This window comes from Drosophila novamexicana, unplaced genomic scaffold, assembly GCF_003285875.2.
Source record: "Drosophila novamexicana strain 15010-1031.04,08,12 unplaced genomic scaffold, DnovRS2.1 tig00000072-arrow-arrow-pilon, whole genome shotgun sequence".
NCBI lineage: Eukaryota > Metazoa > Arthropoda > Insecta > Diptera > Drosophilidae > Drosophila > Drosophila novamexicana.
The window spans coordinates 1,118,400-1,138,151 of NW_020824771.1; the positions used below are offsets into that span (position 1 = coordinate 1,118,400).

The following is a 19,752-nucleotide window of genomic DNA, read 5'->3' on the forward strand; positions in this document are numbered from 1 at the left end:
AAAGTTGCTCCTAGGTGTGGGTGTGGTTGTGGGTGTGGTAGCTGGGCAGTTGAGTATGTTGTTGGTGCTTCGACTTGCGTGCCGTTTACTGTAGGGTTTTAATAGGGCACCTAAAGAAATAGTAGATCACTTTGATAAGCAATTAAGCACATTAAACTTAGTGCAGTTAATGAATTTTTCTGCAGGAAACGACCGAACGAAAGTTTTAAAAAGAAAGTACTCAGTGTTTAAGTAATATTATAACGTAAATAAATAACTGTGATAGAAAACTAGTTAATTTTATGAGATTTTCACGCTTTCTCACGAATCCAAAACGAAATTTATATTTGGTTTTGATATTATTTTATTTAGAGAATCTCTGCTGATTTGTCTCTTATTCTATATTCGCTTTGTTCGCCTTTTAGAACACGCTTTCTCTTTATCCCTCTTTCATTAAAATAAAAGAATGCATTTTGATTATCATAATTATTATTTATTTTTATAATTATAGCATATACTGATCCTACTTTTCTGTTTATTATTAAATGGCATTTTTTCTAAGTTTAATTTTGTAGTAACTGAATCCATTGATAATTACAGGGTATCTTCATATCGAGCAGCTATTCATGCTTCATACATACTTGACTCTTTGATTTATACTTTAAATGCACTTTTCATAAAAGCAACTTTTATTACTCTCACAATTTACAGTGCACAATAACGACTAAATTTGAAAGATATTTCCGACAGTGCTTCTTTCTGCTTCTGTTCTACCTTTTGTTTTCATTGTAAAAGTAACGAATGTAGCAAACGAAACGAAAACAATTACATGAAAGAAATCCTCTGAAAAAGCACACGGGACGGAGTCTACGGCTACGGCTACGGTTACAGTAAAATAACAAAATCCAAACAACGCAAACTTTTGAGTGCAAACCCAACAAAACCAGAGACTGAAACTGAGACTGCGACTGAGCCCGTAAACCGCGATTCGAGACAGAGCTTTAATTTTTACTCGCCAGTCAGTCGCCTGTCTACGGGGGTGTTCGCTGGAGGGGAGGTGCGACTATAGGGAAGTGGTGGAAAAGTCGCGCTCAGTTCGTTGCGTATTCGGGCCCGATTCCGTTGCCTGACAAAGCCTACATTTTGGGGAAAAGCTCTGGGCCCGAGCACGAATGCGACCACGACAAAGTTGGGCCCAAGTAGTCTGAGAAGTGGAGCCACACGGTCCAGACGGGACGCTCCGCAGTAACACAGCAAAATCGCGCACCTTGGAAACGCAAAAGCAGAGAAAAAGAAGAAAAAAAAAAGAAAATAAATTCCACCAAAAATATTTAATTGCAAAAGTGTTTAAACCAAATGCCAAGGCAAACGCCAAAGGCAATTGTGATTTGGGAGCGCAATTTGTGCGCCGTTAAGTGTAGGCTCTGCAAAACAGTTGGAAATGCACAAAATATGTAGATACATTGTGGAGCCTGGAGCCATGTGCAGAGCATCAGCATCAGCAGCAGCAGCAGTAGCAGTAGCAATGGGAATGCCCAGCGGATCTCTATAAAAATCAAAGTAATGTGCACGAAAAAAATCGAGCAAATGAAACAGTTTTTTGTAACAGAAAATAACCTTGAGAGTGAGCTCCATAACTCCTTATTCAATAACAAAAACTAAAGCGCCGTGCACGAGTGCGTGTGCACCGAAAACACGGCCGTACAACATGGCGTATGGGTAATGAATGTCTGTGAATGTGCACGACATATGCAGTAAATGTGCGAGGCAGCGGTGTTTAAATATTGCATTATGCACACACCGTGTGCGTGTGTGTGGCATGCCACTTGTCTGTGTGTGCGTGTGTGTTTGTCTGCATGTGCTTGAGCTAGTGTGTTGTGTTTGTGATGGTGCCAAATGAAATATTAAGCCAATTAATTCACGTATATGCTCTAACTCGTATTTATGTGGCATTCGACAACAATATTAACAACAACAAGAAATACAACAACAACAACAACAACATCAACAACAGCAACGGCAACGGCAACCACAACAACAACATGTTCGATGACGCATTCTAGAGTAGGGCAGAAGGTTAAATTACTACGGCAACGGCTACCGTCGAAATTCGCCACGTACAGCAATTCGGATTCGGAGTCCGAAAATATCAAAACCGATACCAATACCGAATCGCAGCACGCAACTTGGCGATTTATAGGCGTGCGACCAACTATAAGCAGTCTCAGCTGCCACCATCTTCACCTCCAGCTGCTGCTGTTCCTCTCCCTTCTTTTGCTGTGTCGTCTTCGTCTCAAGCTGGCCAACAGCTCGGAGCTTGGAGCGCAAACACCACCCGCAATAACAAAGAGGCCCAGCAGTTGTTGTTGCTGTTGCTGCTTTCATGGTGAATTCGCAACAGACAACAATTCCATGTGCCATGGGCGAAACAAAAAGATCAAACTACAAATGTGACCATACGAAATAAGCGTGAATTAAACAACAACAGAAAAAAATATATATATAAAAATAAAATTATCAAAGATATTACAAAAAATTTGCAAACGAATTACAAAGTACTAAAGTGTGTGTGTGCTGCCGCTCTGAGCGCAAGTTAACCAGAGAGTGGGAGAGCGTGACGCGCAAAACTCACCACGCATTGGCCTCTCGTCGTCGACGTCGACGACGGCAACATTGTAAAAAACTTTCACTCTCGGCACAACGTGGCGGCGGGCGGTGCGACAGCATCGAGCAGGAAGCGCATAAAGTGACACACAAACACACACACACATTCACATACAAATACAAATACACAAACTCGTGCAAACTTGAGAAAGCCCACAGAAACTAAACTAAACAACACGAATATCCGCAACATCAGCAGCAGCAGCAGCAGCGGCGGCGGCGGCGGCGGCAGCAAAGCAAAAGTTTTGCATGCCAGCAGCTGACTGCTGCAGGAAGCGTGCCAGGAGGGCGGGACAGCAGCGGGACGGGGCAGAGAAGCCACCAGTGAAGCGGACAGTCCGGTTCTGCCTGCCTGTCACAGCCATTGAATAGGCCTCTTCAACACGAACACTGGCACAGGATACAGGCCGAGCACACACGCAACGCAATTTAAATGTATCCTTAGAATTTCAAACAGGTGAGCGACATTCATTGAGGAAGTAAGAAAAAACAACAACTGGCAAAAAGTTAAATGTTTATGTTGGGAAATGAACTAAACGGCGTGCAAAGTTTTTTCAAATATGCAGATAATGAATGCACGAAATGTTTTTAAAAGCAACTTATCAGCAATTCATGTCTGTTAAAATTACTGACATTTACTTAAAATGTTTCATTTGATTTAAACGATTGCTTTTGGGCAATCGATTACGAGCCAATTAGTGTTAAATTAATCGAATACCTGGTATTTGCTGATTTTGAGAGAAGGAGTATTCTAGTTAATACGGGTAATAGGGATCAATGGGTAATACAGATAATAGAAGAATATAGCAGAAGTATGTCTAGAAAAAATTAAATGTATGAAATGCTTTTGACAAAATTAGTTACTTTCGACTTTATATAGTCATTTCCGATATAAAATCTGTGTTTTTGAGCCCTTCAATCTTAAAGATTTGCGGAATTACAAATTTTATAAAATCAATTAGGAAAGTTTCAGTCAGAATACACAATTATCAACGCCTCCTAATATTGACAATTAATCGGAATACAGATCAATATATCATCGAATTTATCGATTTATATAGTTCATGTATTTCATATATATCCTTATAACGCTGGCTCGAGGCCCAGCTAAATAAAGATTTAAAATATGGAAAAGTCACCATACTCATCCATATCATATTTCCTTAAAGTAAAGCCTATCAAATCAGGTACGATATGGATGTGCTAAATTTGCTCCTCAAACAAATTGTATGCTAAAGGTTATATATTTGAAATGCCCAACTTCTAATATCTGCGGGATAGACAAGAGCATGCTCAGCTTGCACCGGCTTTATGTACATATGAAGTCGGTTTAAAGTCTATCCCAATATTATCGTGGGTTATAGCAAATGTACCACTGCAAAATCGTTAAAGATTAAAGATTACAAATGTGCTGTAGTTGGAATTTGTCGCTGCATTAATCAATTGTAGTTTCAAACTTAACGAGGTGCTTTACCATGTGGTCTCCTCATTGTATCATTTATCATCCGCTTCAAGCGAGCTATTACATTGTTACATTGTCAACACGATGGAGCAGAGGAGGAGATGTGGGGCGTGTCTGATGGGTGAAAATTAATAACGTAACCGTTGCACGCTCACATCGGCGCATAAGTAATAGTTATTTAATGAGTTTTTGGTCGGAATGCTGGCCAAAAAGTTGTTTGGCGCCATGGCATTTAATTAAAATTTGAGCCTAATTAAACGTCAAACGCGAGCCGTGCCGTGCAGGGCTCAGCAGCTGACAGGACATTACTAGGCGTACCGGGCGTATGAGTGATTTGCATTTCCTCTATTCAATAACTGGCTGTGTGTGTGTGTGTGTGGTTGTGTGTGTGTGTTGACTTGTGCCAAACCCGTTGCCAAATTGTAAGCGCCTATTTAGTGGCCTGTTTTTTTGTTGTTGCCAGTTTGCATTTTCGCAGTTTGCAATTAATTGCAAATTAAAATTGATTTCGTGCTGCGCAAATATTTTGCATGGCCGCATTCAACATTGTTAACTCCGAAAACAGATATGCGAACACACACAATATGCCCGCATTTGCATGCATTTCTATTAATGCCCCCAAGAGTATGCAATAGATTTATGTGTCGCTTTTTGATGTTTTCTATTTTCTCGCTGTTCGCTTCTAATTGCAACTAAGTCGTGTGGCTGGCCAATTGTGGGCGGCACTGGGCGCTGGGCGTTGTGGGTGCGGCACCGGCGCCAATTAGTGTGCAATTTATGCAAGTGAAGATGTGTGCTTTAATTGCCACGACGCGTGTGCGTTTCGAGTGCGGTTCGGGGAGTGGCAGATGAAGTGAAGTCAAATGTGATTCAAATTGAGTTATGCGAAAAACGAATCGATAGCCCGGTGGCCATGGGAACTGTCGGGTATTTCAGACAAACGTATTGTCTGCCAGCTTAACAACATGACAACAAATGCGTGTCCGTTAAGAGTAGTCGACCAAGAGATACGCTGCATTTGATATGGCAGATGCTTTTCTTGTTCCTTAAAGTTATATTTATGCCAAGTAATGAGTATCTAACACTAATGCATTAGAGTCTTAACAAAACGTTGTTTATCAGGCAACAAATCAATTTTGAACATATTCAATTTGAGCACTACTTAGTATAAATCCGTTGATAATACCATTTTGATGAAATTAGGAGGTATTTTTAAAGTTTAATATTTCAAGTCGAATGCTCTTATAAAAGCTGACACTATCTATCATGCCTGCATTAATAAAACACATTTCATCATCAATAAGATAGCTTTGAATTTCACTAACTAATTATAATGCAGGCAGGTGTATAGTTATATTAAGATGGCTATAAATACACTCTTAATGGTCAATATTCTAAAAATATAATAATATCTCAACTTACAGTCCAATCTCAACTAATGCATCTCTCCCTTGGTTAGGTATCTCCACTTTTAATCATCAAGTTCCCATCCAGGTCATAATTTTATATTTATTTATACATCAGACTCTTGCTCTGATTTTACTCAAACTACACCTGTATTATGTACAATATAAACTTTTCTAACGTGAAATTTATCGAGCAAGAAACACGCAAACAATTGACAATTGAAAGTTTTTTTTTATAATAAAAAGTTTTCTAAATTGTAAAAGTTTAATGCTGGTTTCCCAGAGCAAATCTTTTAGGTGTATGTCTTCCTGAGCAGCTGTACGCTTAACTGAGCTTTCGCTGTACTTTGTTGTCGCGACATCGAAATGTAGAACGACTTCTGTAAAAACTATAACAAGGCTACACCTCATCAGTGCATATTTTATGGTTTAAACAAAGAAATGACAAAGACTGCGGCACTTAATTGGAGGATTGTCAGTGAATTGATGAAAGGTGGTCGTAAAAATGAAGCCACAATAAACCAGTGAAGAGCACGAATTAATGCAAAATCAATAAGAAGAAAAAGTTGTCTAAAAAGGCACTGTTGCCCCACCCAGGCAAAGACAGAATTGCACAATTGACAATTTGACAACAAATGATAAACAAAGCAATAATCGTTGACTTGCGTGGATAATATGATATAATAAGCCCGCAATTAGTGTCATGGATGGATCTGATAAAGCCGCCGCCAACTGTAGCCCCAAAAGCGTTCAGGCCAGGCAATTGGCATTGTGTAAACTCCAGCTCAAAGGATATGCTGGTATAAAAATGTATAAAAAGCGAAAGGATAATCGACTGACTCGAGCATATTAAGTACGAGTCGCTCCTTGTTCTTTTCTAATTCCAGCTCTTCCTTAGCGTATCCTTCCTCCTTTTTTTTTTATATATTTTTTTTTGTGTGCAATCAAATTGAAAAAGTTGTTGGGGCGAAGGGCAAATCGCAATTCCACTTTTATTAATATTTCCATTTGCCTATGCGAATTTCAGCTCTGGGCTCTGAATGGAGAACTACTGCGCACTTGACTACAAATCGTAGTTTTTTTGCTTACTTTGCTATATAAGCGTGTGTGTGTGTGTGTGAATTTCCACTTTTGTTCATTTGCCACATTCCCATTTCGCATTCTGAGTTACAGTTTCAATGGCATCGCCAAGGCTGAGTGGCTGCGTTGCCGAGAACTTTCCTAATACAAGATACTTAAAGGACGAACACAAATGATGTTGTAAGGCGACTACGTCCCCCACCCCCCCCGCCCCCTTCCATCCCTGCACAGCTCTTGTCCAAAGAAAAAAGAAGAGGGAGAAAAAAAACTAAAGTCTTAAGTGAATTAAGAGCCAAACTTGTAACATTTTCTTTACCTCGTTATTTCTGTTTCTCAGGGATCTCAAGGTCCTTTCACTTAATGAGCGAACCTTTCGCGTGTGAAGTGTTCGAGGGGCTGGAATATTGAGTTCGTAAATAAAAACGGATTAGTCTTACGGCCCCGACCAGCGCCCAGTAAATACCTATTAATGATTTTCCTACCCACCTGTCTCAGTTTCTGTTTCCGTTTCCGTTTACGTTTCCTGGTTACGTCTAAATTCAAGTGCGCCGCCTGCACTCGCTCCCGCTCTCGCCGTCGCTCTCGTCCTCGCCTTATTTAATAAAACTAGATTGATTGTTATGGCCCGGCAGAGTAACCAATCTAACCGCAAGCTCACAGCCTGGCATCCTGTAGACGGAGCAGACCGGAGAAGTCAGCGAGTCAAAAGGCAGCCACTAAATAATTTTGTACAAATTCTGTGGTGCCCAGAGCCAGTTCTTTGGCTGTGACTATGGCTGGGTCAATGATAAAGCACGGGAAATACTGGTTTAATTACTATGTATTTGCCTTTGTTGCGAGCATTTGTGTGCGTGTGCTTTTAAATTGAAGAAATTGAATTTGGAATTGCTTTCGTATATGCCCGCAGTTGGCGAGCATTTTCTTTTCCAAACTTATTCATTTGAGCCGAGCAATGCCGGGTAATTTCTTCTAGTAAATTAATACTTAAGAAGAAATCACATGCATCAAGTATTTCTTTTAAAATGTATATTATTTTTACAAGAAAATTAAATGGTTTCGTTTCGTACTAAACTGTTATTCGGATTAAGTTTGTATTATCTCTGATAATATATTTAAGGTCGAGGTTTTTCTTAGGAACTCCACGAAGAAGAGTGATTCGTAAATATCGCTTAGGAAAAAAATGATTCAGACGAAGCACAAGAACAGTCAATCTATGTAAATATATATGGCTTTGTCCTCGGCGCAGGCTATCTTCAAGTCGAGCAATTTACCACAAGAGAGTTAATCTAGTTTTAAGCTCTACTACTCTCTCATGATTTATCTTTAAATTAGCATAACATATCGATTTAATTTTCGATAAAAAAAACGAGAGAGTGCAGATCTCCAGCACGCCGAAGCTTAAATACCCTTGAAGCTTGTAAATGCTGAATTGTTTGAAAATATCTTGGAAAGGAGAATAAGTTGTCATTATGTTCAATCGATTTTGTTTATATAGCTATATAATATAGAACGATCTTGATAAGATTTGGCTCATGCATAAGTAGCAAAAATAAACTAGTATAAGCCTGGATTGGTCAAGATATCTTGATAAATAAATCCGATATGTGCTGCCTGCATCAGCAAGACGGACTTATGCTAATCCTAAGACGATAGCTTTACAGCTGAGAGACTAGTTCGGATAGAAACATACAGGTGGACAGATGGAAGGCGGACCTAGCTTTATCAATGGCTGTTGATGCTGATCTAGAAAATATATATACTGTATGATGTTGGAGATGTCTGCCTCTATGCTTTACACATTGCATGACACCTTCTAATAGGGCATACAATAAATGTGAAATGATTTACTCGCTAATATAATCCATCAGAGCAAGAGAAATGGGACTTGTAACTATTTTACTTTAAATGGGAATTTATGGTAAGAATGTGACACACGATATTTGTTTCCGAATCGGTTTATATATAGATATTATTATTTCCATATTCTGGCGGCCACTTGCTGCAAATTTGAAGCAGCCACGTAAAATATTGCACACGAGGCCCAAATAAAAGGCTGGCTGCAGGAATACATTTCTGGCGAAAATAGAAAATACTATGAGCAGACACGAAAGCAAACTGCCACGTCGCATAATTTGTGGAAATTTTTTCTAAGGAGGGAGAGGGGTTGTAGGGCAGGAGTAGGCTAAGCTGGGGTGGAGGATGAGTGAGAGGAGGAGCCCAGTCTGCGACTCGTGCCTGGCTGTAATGCCTGGTTTTTGGTTTTTTGCGCCTATGCGACTGTTTTTCATTTTGTCTGTTTGTGTATGTGTGTACGTGTTGTGTGTGTGTGTGCGCGTTCGTCTATAAGCTGCGTGAGTTCTTGTACTCTCAGACATTGTACACACTCCATAGTTGTCTATCGTCTCCGGCTTGAGTGCGTCGCGCTAACCTGCACTCACGACTTGTTCAAACTAACTTTCGTGACTGGACGCAAGTACGCTGTGTATCTGCATGTGTGTGTGTGTGTGTGTGTGTGTGTGTGTGTCCGACTGTCTGCTGGTCTATCTTTTGGCCCGGCAAAACTTGGCAAACGCGCCCAACCTTATCGCTTCGGCCGTCGCGCCCCCCCTCAGCAAATATGTAGTTTCATTTGCCTTTTACATTTCCACATTTCCTTCTTGGCTCGTTTGCGTGTCTGCCCATAGACAGACGACAGCGTCGACCTACTCCGTGGAACGCCGCTTTGCATATTTATTTTATTTTATTTGATTTGGTTTTCTTTTTTCGTACAATTCCTCTTTCTATACATATATTATATTTAATGTCCTTTATAACGCGACGTGTGATTAAAAATTCGTAATTTACCAGGTTTTACTTTTTGTTTTTCTGCGCCTTTTTTTAGTATACCCTTAAGAGGGTATTATATGTTTGTGATGAAATTTGTAATCCGTATGAGGAGACGACCCCTGTCGAGTCCACATAGCCGTATCCATCTATAATCTTATGAAGCTTTGTATCACTCGAATCGGAAAACTATATTATAAATCTCGCCTAGAAACGTTTGGTCGGAAATTAAGTTGATTTATGAAGCATTTCTTAAGATTTCTTGGCCAAATTTGGTATTTACGAGTTTTAACATATTCCTTATAATGTTCCTTATACTTATATATATTTTCCATCCACATCGAAAAACTATATTATATAGTGCCATAGAATCGAAATGCAGTATGTCAAGCTTTTACGGTTTTCAAACTGGTTTGACCAAACTCTGCAATGAAGATGTTGGCTCTTATCCTCACAAGCCTGCAAAACCGTGTGAAATAGGTCATCTATATGATATGCTTATGCTATAGGAACTATCGGGAATAAAGTCTTTTGATTAAAGCATACCTTCAATTTGTCGACAAGGGTATTGACTCTTCGTTATTTCATAGATTGTTTTATTTCTCTCTCTTTTTTTGGGGAACATCGTTTTCTTTGTGTCATGTGGCTGCCGTTTTATTATTTAGCGTAGCATACCTTGGGGCGTGCAGGGGCACGCCTGGCTCCGCAGCACGTTAGGGGCGAGCCTCCGCCATTGCGAGGCAGTTGAACGACTGTCCCGCTTTTCGAGCGTGCTCAAATGCTCTCTTGGCCAGTGCCTTGGCGCGTTTTTGTTTTTTTCGTGCTTCATTAATATTTAATTAAAAAATCGATAGTTGACATGTAAGTCAGCGACGTTTCGTGGCTGCTTTTGCTATTGTTGTTGTTGTTGTTGTTGCTTGTTTGCTGCCTCTTGTATTCTTGTATACTTTTCAAATACCTTGCCGTCTTAACTTATGCATATGCATTGCGCATATCTTATTACAACAGATTTTCTTTCTTGGTGCCAGCCACCTACGTGACGCTCCACTTTTAAATCCCCGGAACATGGCACTTTTTTGCTAAAAGAATATTGAATAAGGCATAGAAAAATGTGTTGCATATTTAACAGGAGCAGCGCAAAGAATCCGCCCTCAAAGTAAATGACCGGACACGGACTGAAAGCTGAAAGTTGAAATGTGTCCATTCAATATGCATGCCATCTATTTAATATACGAAAACCTTTTAATTAAAACGCATATTTACATTTATATGGGTCACTTTTGACAACTATGGCTCTTATTTGGAAATGTATCAGCTGGTCTGACCGATTTGTGTCCGGCTCAACTGCTTTACATATAATGCTTTATGTAAAACTCGTTTCCACTTATTTTCCACAGCTGTGCGTGGATTATGCAAAAATGGCGCGAGATGTTTTTGTCTATTCTTTGTGTAAATCTCTCGAAACGATAGGATTTTTTTATTTGGGCCTACATCATTTTTAAATATTGCACGTAAGAGTGAATTTTTAAGAGACTGAAGTCTTAAATATGCTATTATAGTAAATATATATTTGAGAAAATCAGATTAAAAGCAAAAAATGGGTTTTCTCCTGTTTTCACAGTTACAACTTATTCCCATAAAAAACGTGAACTCTGAACCTTTTAAAATAATTACAGCGAAGGCTCGTTAAAGATATACCTGCTATTGATCCTATTAAAGATCCATTTCTTTTCCCGAAAGTTCTTCTTTCTTTGTCTTAAACTCTTTTAATAATACAATAAAATTCTTGTTCTTGTTAAGATAACGAATTCTCAATTCCATCATTTGTATTAAAAACATGCTCTCTTGCTTCGTATAAACAATCAATTTCGAGTACTTAGCTCCTGGATAGTGTGTAAATATTTCATCATATGGTTGATTGAAGAAGCGCACATGCAGCTGTTCTTACAAGCGAGTGTTCTCTGTACATGTAATCCGTGAGAGAGTGAGGCAAAGACATAGAGAGAGAGAGAGAGAGAGAGAGAGAGAGAGAGGAAGGGAGAGTGAGGCTTTCATTTTGGAGTGAAATCGTTTTTTTACTCTTTAATGAAGGCCTGTCACGTGTTTTAAGCTGTCACCAAGTTGAGTGCGGTTGTCACTATAGGCAGAGAATACTATATTTCGACCAGGCACGTGTAGTTGCAGTGAACTTTGTTATTATTTTTAGCAGATACCCACACACATACACACACACGCACAACACACACACAGAGAGACACAGCTACCCAATACTCGTAACTCAGAGTTTGGCTGGCTTAAATAGCCAACGGCCCTTGTGCAGGTAATTGAGCCTTAACATGCTCAAAGCTTATTAATACATGTAAAAGGGCATTATGTGTGTATGTGTGAGCGCGTGTGTGTGTGTGAACTTTATGGAGCTTTGCTTTGTTTGGCTTGCGTTTATTTTTGTTCAATGCTGTCGTTGGTCTTCTCAGTTGAGTTTATTTATGTGACATAATTATCCCACTAGACGCAGGCTCTGACAGTATAAATCCTCTTGATAATCATTCGACTTGGGTTGGGTTGACAGTGTATGGCGATGTTGGGCTATCTGTTTAATCATATTTGTTTTTAAAACATGCTCCCCTTGTTTACCATCAATTTAATAATATATTTTGTGTTCGTATGAATTATGATAACTTACTTTTCTTATTAATTTTCTTCTGCTGGAATTTGTTGTGCAATAATTCTTGGATTTAATAAAAATCTATCGTAATTGAATACATGTATTTATAATTGAAATGTTGTATAACCTTTGTTTTTTTCTTGTCAATATTTTTTAATAATCAGTTCGGCTCGAGTGCATTGTGCGTAACTCAAAAATTTCGTTGTTAGGGCTTACCCTAAGCTCTGAGATATTTAAGATTTATTGACATCGAGCGGAAATGGGCACACACACACACACAAAGCATTTACACGCACAGGCTGGTACGTGCATAGGTGTATAGTCTCTGCGGTGCGCTACCTTTTTGTTTTTACGCGCAATTAACCCAGTTACAAGTTCGACATGCCGCAAGGCAAACCCAGCGGCTTACACACAAACACACACAGGCACATCCTGCATTTATCATAATTACTTCCCAGAATATTTGTGCACAGCCCTGCCAAAATAATGCTAAAAAGTTGATGAATGCTCGAACCACAGCAGTTGCCCGCACACCCACACACACACACACACACACACACACACACACACAGATACCCTCCCTTAAAAAGGCGATAATTTAAAAAAAGGGCGAAAAAACTCGTTGACTGCTTAATGTTTTAATATGCCTTCAGCAACTATTAAGAGGAGAGCGCATTAAGGGCCGGGGCACATATAAAGCATCAATTATTTATAAATAAAAGCGCAGCCCACTTACGCACAAAGTATTTTATAGCATACTTCTGAGCGCCACGACACAAAGGCGTCAAGGCAACAACAACCAACAACAACCACATTGGCCCAGTCACAATTGCGCTTGCAAATTTTTATAAAATGCAAAAAATAACTCTGAGAATTGCAGTTTGGCGTCACGAGCAGCAAACAATGCGATAAGCAGCAAAATAAATAAAACAACGACAGATAAAATGTGCCCACAACATTCATGACGACAGCCCAGGCAAATGCTGGCTTAAACAAAAATAAAATAATCAAGTAGGAATGTTGCGACCGGCTGTAAGCGACTGCATGATACCCGCTATTTTTATTCAAGGGAATGAGAGAGAGAGAGAGGTATACGATTTGAATATTTGATGTCAATCCCTTTTAAGTTAAGCTCATCTTCATGCCCAATTTTGTAAGTTCACTTCTTAAGCTCTGGTAGATATAGATATTCTCGATTTACCACGCCTCCGGTGGGCGTAATCATATAATCGTCTTGAGTGAATTTTCGAGAATATGTACAGACGGATATACGAACAGCAGGACGAAGATTGTGAAATCCTAATATACTCTTTTCACATTGTGAACGCGCATAAATGGCTAAGTAAAAAGTTGGCTTCGGTACAACGAAGTTTTAATACCCTTAACGGCAAATAGAGAATGTCGATAAATATAGCCTACTTAACAACGAATAGTTAATACCCTGGTCAACAAGTAAAATATGTTCAATATATAGTTAGAGTTGCTTGATGATTTTGTCAATTTGCTCTCAAGAAAACAGAGCACTTTATTGGATGATGTAGTCTGATTTGACATACGCAAATAATCTCGTCGATGTAACCTCCTAATTCAGGGACTAGTTTGGTTGTTAAATAAAAGAAATAAACTAAAAAATATAATATAATATATTCTTTCTGTGATCCTTTTATGCGTAACACATCGCCACAATTAAAATACCCGCCGTAAGGGAAATGAAGTAAGGAAGTATGCATAAATATGAGTGCTGTCTACGTTTATAAATATGTTTACGTATGTATTTATGTTTGTACAACAGTTACTTTTCAAATCAAATAAAACCAGGCGACCATTGACAATGACAATAACAAAACGAATCCACAAAAAATGAAAGGCACAGTGGTACGAAAACTTATTGTTCAGTGATGAAAATAATTGGCCTGGCTAAACGATTGACTATCGTGCGTTGCGCATCATTAATATGTCTGATGCTCTTTAAAAGTTATCGATTGGCATTGCCTTAATTGATGGCTTTGTCGAATGTGTTTTATTTTTTGCGACACTGTGCGATTGCCGCCTGGCACAAGCCCGAGTAACAAATTCCAAAAATGTCACATTGCGCACATGAAAAATGTCCTTGGGACAGCGCCAAACGCCAGGCGACGCCAGCCATCAGTGTGTATGTGTGTGTGCGTGCGTGTGTGTGTGTGTGTGTGTGTTCATTGTTGTTGGCTTTGCAAAGCAAGGTCATGAGTAAATACGTTGGAGCCTGGCTGTTTATTCTACAACAAAGCCCTGCCAAGCACAAAAAAACGAAAAAACTCACACACACACACACGTTCGCAATTTATTGTCAAATATACAAATGAATTCACACATATATATATATATATATATATATATATATATATGTATATGCATATATAGTAAATCTTACATATATACATATATCTAGCTTGATGCTCCTTATTGATACAAATGCACATATGAATTTATAATATGCACACACACATTTACACACTTACACACTCACACATGCACATACCATATAGACATATGGAGCATTTGCTTGCCAATTTGCAGTGGAAACACATGCAAATGTGTATCCGTTTATCAAAAAGGACATTATTGGCTGCTTGTTAGAGCTAAGCACTATAGCTGGCCATTATGTATGGATATATCCGCCCCGAGGGGCGGCAAAATATTTAATCATAAATGTGTGAACAAGCTGTTATTGTTAAACAGGCCCAATTTACGAGTTAATAGTTTCATCAATTTGCTGCGATTTAAAACGGCGAACGTTTTTAATATAAATATTTATTGATTGGTTGGGCACATTTTGACTCGAATCTGCAGGGAGGCTTTGTTAATGAGCATTTGTTGGAATCTGTTTTTTTCTTTTTATGTCGAATTATCAATTATAACTGGGCATAAATTATAATTTGAAATTGATCTAACACAATATTAAAAGCCAGGCCGTGTCTGCAAAAACTGTTCGTTAGGTTTAACAAGATGCCAAATTATGAAAATTGAATTAAAACTAATGAAATAAACTAAAATAGGCGACTAACAGATGCGTTTATTTCTATTTCAATTTATAACTTTCATTTAAGTATTTGAATTATTTATTAAGTTATGTTTATATTTTTAAGGAGCTAAATAGTTATCTCTCTGGATAACTTGGCTATGCTTGGATATATCTATGAAATGTACCTCAAATAATTTTGTTATTATAATAACTTTTTATTATTGTTATTATTATCAATTTCATTATTATTAGTATTATATTTTTATTATTATTATTAGTATGAGTGTTATTATTATCATTAATATCATTACTATTATTTTTATTATTTTTTTTTAGTTAAATTCTAAATAGTGCACTCATTAACTCCTTCGATATATATTTTTAGTATATATTGAATTTCTTTTTACACACTAGATAAACTCGTACTAACCTCAGCAACAATATTAATGTAAATGCTGGACTCATCGGCTAAGTGACTGCCAAAGTGAGCATCGCAATTTTGGTCTATGAATTAATGAGCATCGCTTTCGGTTGTTATCATGTGGGGAAAAGAGTGCCAGGAGTGCCGGGGTGGGGTGGACTTGAGTTGTTTGGCCCAAAGTTAGCATATGCACATGCATAATGGAGAGCCTAGTTTGTAGGTTCTCCTATTGATTTCGAAACAAAGGATGGCAACCAACAAATGGGCCATAGTTTTGCGTATGCATAAGTGAGTGTGTGCGCGCATGAGTGTGTTTTGTGTCTCTGTGTGTGTGTGTGTGTGTGAAAACATATGACTCTGGAGATTAAGCCATTGTTTGTAATGGGAACCGCAGCTAGGCGCGTGGCTGAGCTGCGGCTTAACGGCTGCGTTTGCAATGAGCGAATGCAAACAAAAAGCTGCGGTCGGACTGGGACGGCGGGAGAGGGAGAGGGGGGGTTAGCCTATTTTCACTTGTTTAACTAACAACTAACTGTGCCGTTCTCTCTCTTTCACTCACTCTCTGTGTCGCTGTCGGTGTCTGCTTCTGCTGTCACCAGCAGCCCCAACAGTGTAATGCGCCTTGGGGGCAGTGGTATACCATACGACGGTGACCCCCTGACAATGAGCGCAGCTGGCAATGATTATGCCGAATTATGCGATCTTGGACCATCACGTTGGAGTGCACGCGGTTATGGTTACCATGCAACAGCAGCAGCAGCAAATGCGGCCGGCATCGGCATTGGTGGCATCGGCGTACCAGGCGCCACACAATCATCATCGAGCGTACCGACGGGCGGCTCAGCTGGCCTCAGCGCACATCATTTACGGAGCAGCGCAGCAGCGCCAAACAGTTACGAGGCCGAGGACATTGGCCTGGCCTTTGGCATGATCAGTCCGCCACCTGGCAGCGGGCACGTTCATTACGGCGGCAGCTCCGGCGGCATTGGCTCCCGTGTGGGCAATAGCACCAGTTCGCTGCGTGCCGGCGGCAGCGGTCGCTCCGGTCTCTATTATTCGCCACCGGGCACATCGTACACAATCGTTGAGCGTCCACACTCGCCGCATTACTATTACAATTCGGCTGGTGTGCCCACGAAGGGTGGTTCGTTGCCTGGTCGCGGCTCGGCGTATCTCAGCTCCTCGCCATCTAGCCACATGGCCGCCGGCACGGCCGGCACGCTGCCCACATCAACGGCAGCCAGCGGTCGCCATGCCGCCTCGGCCATGGGCAATGGCAACAAGAAGCGGGCCATATCGCCGGAGCAGGTGCTGCGCATGTTTGGCGCCACACAGTCGTCTTCAGTTCCTACGAGTAGCTATCACTACAGCAACGGCGGCACACGCGATCGGGATCGCGCAGGCCGACGCAGTCCGGCCAGCAGTCCGCCCTCGACAACGCATCAGGTATATCCAAGCAATTCTATTCTATTCACAGCAGCTAGACGAATAACCTTTCATTTTTATACAGATCTATCGGGATCGCGATCGAGATCGGGATCGGAGTGTGCCCAACATACATGAACTTACGACGCGCACTGTTTCAATGTCGCGTGATCAGCAAGTCGATCACGGCTTCGGTATATGCGTCAAAGGAGGCAAAGACTCAGGTGAGTTCAGGGGGGGCAAAAAACAGTGATTATGTGTATAAAACATTCCAAATATTTCGACCTATATAATTGTTTGAAAAGTAAAGAGATTCTCAAACTGACTCCTGGTTATATATACAGATTATCTTGGGATATTCAAACGGGTTTCTCAGATGAATATATATTTAACTAATTCTTTAAAGAAAGCCAACTTTCCACATTGGCTTACTTTAGTTCTAAGACTAGCCTTTGTCTAGGCTTTTGCTAACATAAGAAATCTATTTGGAAATATTAAATATTTATGGTTAGCTTCTATAAAGAACGATTCTCTTTTAAAGCTCATATGTTTTTTGTGAGGCATGGTTGGATTTATTATGAGGGGTTGGATTTATTTTAAAATTTTGAGGCTTCCGATTTAAATTTTGTTATAAAGGGGGCTAGCCCACGGTCAGACAAGCATTGGGCAAAACCAATCTAGTTTTAAAATCCATGGTCAAGAGAGTACAAAGAGGCCAAATAATAGGGGGCTTGTGCCCTGTGTATCCTTGTCAGTCTCAAGAGCACAAGACTTCGCAGTTCTCCAAGCTGCCTGCCATTGGATTATATTTACAGCGAAAAGCATATGTAGCTTGGCAGAGGATGTTTGTATAAAGGGGGGCACGGAACTCCTTGACGTTTGTAGTTGATGCGATGTTACGCCCAGTCGATTCGAGGCTCAGCTGCTTGTCTCTCACGTGTGTGGCGATGTGTGGCACCTCAATTTGGCCGGAATTCAGAGAGCATTTCATGCAATTTAATTTTCAATTCGATTCTATTGTCTGTCGTTTTGTTGTACATTCGTTTTAGTGCTATGAAACGCCAACCGCTTTGACATTTCCAAGCGCATTTTGCACCTGTCCGTGAGTCTGCCTGCAACCCCGAAGCCCGCCGCACGCTCCTCCACTCACTGCCGGGCATTTTATTTTTAACTTTCAACGTGCGACCGATTTAAAATCGATAAAAAAAATCTATTTAAGTCGCCCAGTCGCGTATACGGGGTCGTTTCATCTATCAATTTATCGTCTCCATTGACTCACACAATGTGAGCTGCTTCTGCTTTTTCGGCACATATGGCTGCACACACACACGCACACACACGCACACACCCAAATAGAATCCCGCTTAATGAAAAAGGCTTACAAAAAACAGACACAAAAAATTAAGTTTAAATGCTTTAGACGATAGTGCATGGATACCCTGTATATAGCTTCGCGGACTTAATTACATTGCTTCTTCATGCTTGAATCAAATCGGAGCTCATTATCCGATTGTTTTTAGCTTTTCAGCGCATAAAGATAACATGTGATGTACCACAAATTAAGGGTGTATGCCTATAACATTTATTTACTGGGGAATCGGAGAACAATATACCTAAGGTAAAATATTTTTCCCATGCCCCATATGAGAGCGCACGTGCCATGTGTTCAGTTTTTTATAAGTTACGAGGCAACGGGGCAAAAGGATATTTTGATATTTACAAACTTCTGATACCTGGCAAAGCGTTCGACTTTCTAGAACATACTTGATGCTACGTTAAGAATGCATTTAAGTTTAATATACGGACTGATAAGAAGACAAAGTCGACAGTTCGACTCAGATATTGATGCTGGACAAAATATATAGACTTTCCAACCGCATGTTACATACGTTTGCTTTGTCTCGTGATACCTTCCACATTTGTAATTGATACAGGGTATCAAAATGGGCCTAGCCGTGGGCGGTGCAGGGCGTGGTGTGTTGTGTCTTTTAATAAAAGTTTAATGCGCACCGCTTGCTAATTGATTTTTTTGTGTGTGTGTGTGTGTTTTTTTGTGTGTTTTATCGACAGGCTTAGGTGTTTACATCTCACGCATCGAGGAGAATTCGGTGGCGGAGCGCGCCGGCCTGCGACCCGGTGATACAATCCTAGAGGTGAACGGCACGCCATTCACCTCAATCAATCACGAGGAGGCGCTTAAGGTGAGCAAACTGCAAATGATTTTCTACAAAACTATTTTCAATATGTACTTTCAGTAGCTAATGTTGTTATCTAGCGCAAAATCGATTAGAGCACATTATGAGAGAGCAGCCGAGTCTTAGATACAGTGAGTTCTCGAACATAGGAGAAACGTTTCTTAAAGAGAAGAAAACCTCAAAGTTTCTTTAAATAAAGAAACAATTTTGCCATATAAATACTTCTCAATGTCTGCTTAAATTCTAGAAATTATAAGTTGCACCTTTTCGAGCGTTCACTGTATTTTTCTGACAAATTTTAAACGGCAGTGTTTGTTGGAATATTAAGTGACTATAAGAAAGGATGATTAACGACAAGGCATGTCCTTCAGCCTGTGCTTAGACAACGACAAAATCTTCCTTTCAAAAAGATAATTTAATTGTACACTTTATTGATTTTTAATGTGATTTCGCTCGATAGGCTGCTTGTCTGCCTGTTAATAGTTGCGATAAGGGGCAATGCATTTGAGTAGCAGTAGGCCATCGCCTTTTATGTGCGCCACTTGTCAGAGTACCTAAATCGCAACCCATCAACCCCTTAGCCCCACCACCAGGACGACAACCCATGGCCATGGCACTTGTAACCCCAACT

The 19,752-nt window shown here is 40.0% G+C and overlaps 1 protein-coding gene across 2 annotated transcripts in view; it reads left to right on the top strand.

Annotated features, from left to right (window-relative positions):
• Positions 1-19,752, top strand: part of LOC115771546 (whirlin) — a 41,273-nt gene that overhangs the window by 2,310 nt on the left and 19,211 nt on the right. For both annotated transcript variants that reach the window (XM_030717286.1, XM_030717285.1), the window contains exons 3-5: positions 16,101-16,947; positions 17,012-17,150; positions 18,997-19,127. In XM_030717286.1, coding sequence (XP_030573146.1) covers positions 16,101-16,947; positions 17,012-17,150; positions 18,997-19,127 — 1,117 coding nt within the window. The remainder of the gene's footprint in view (positions 1-16,100; positions 16,948-17,011; positions 17,151-18,996; positions 19,128-19,752) is intronic.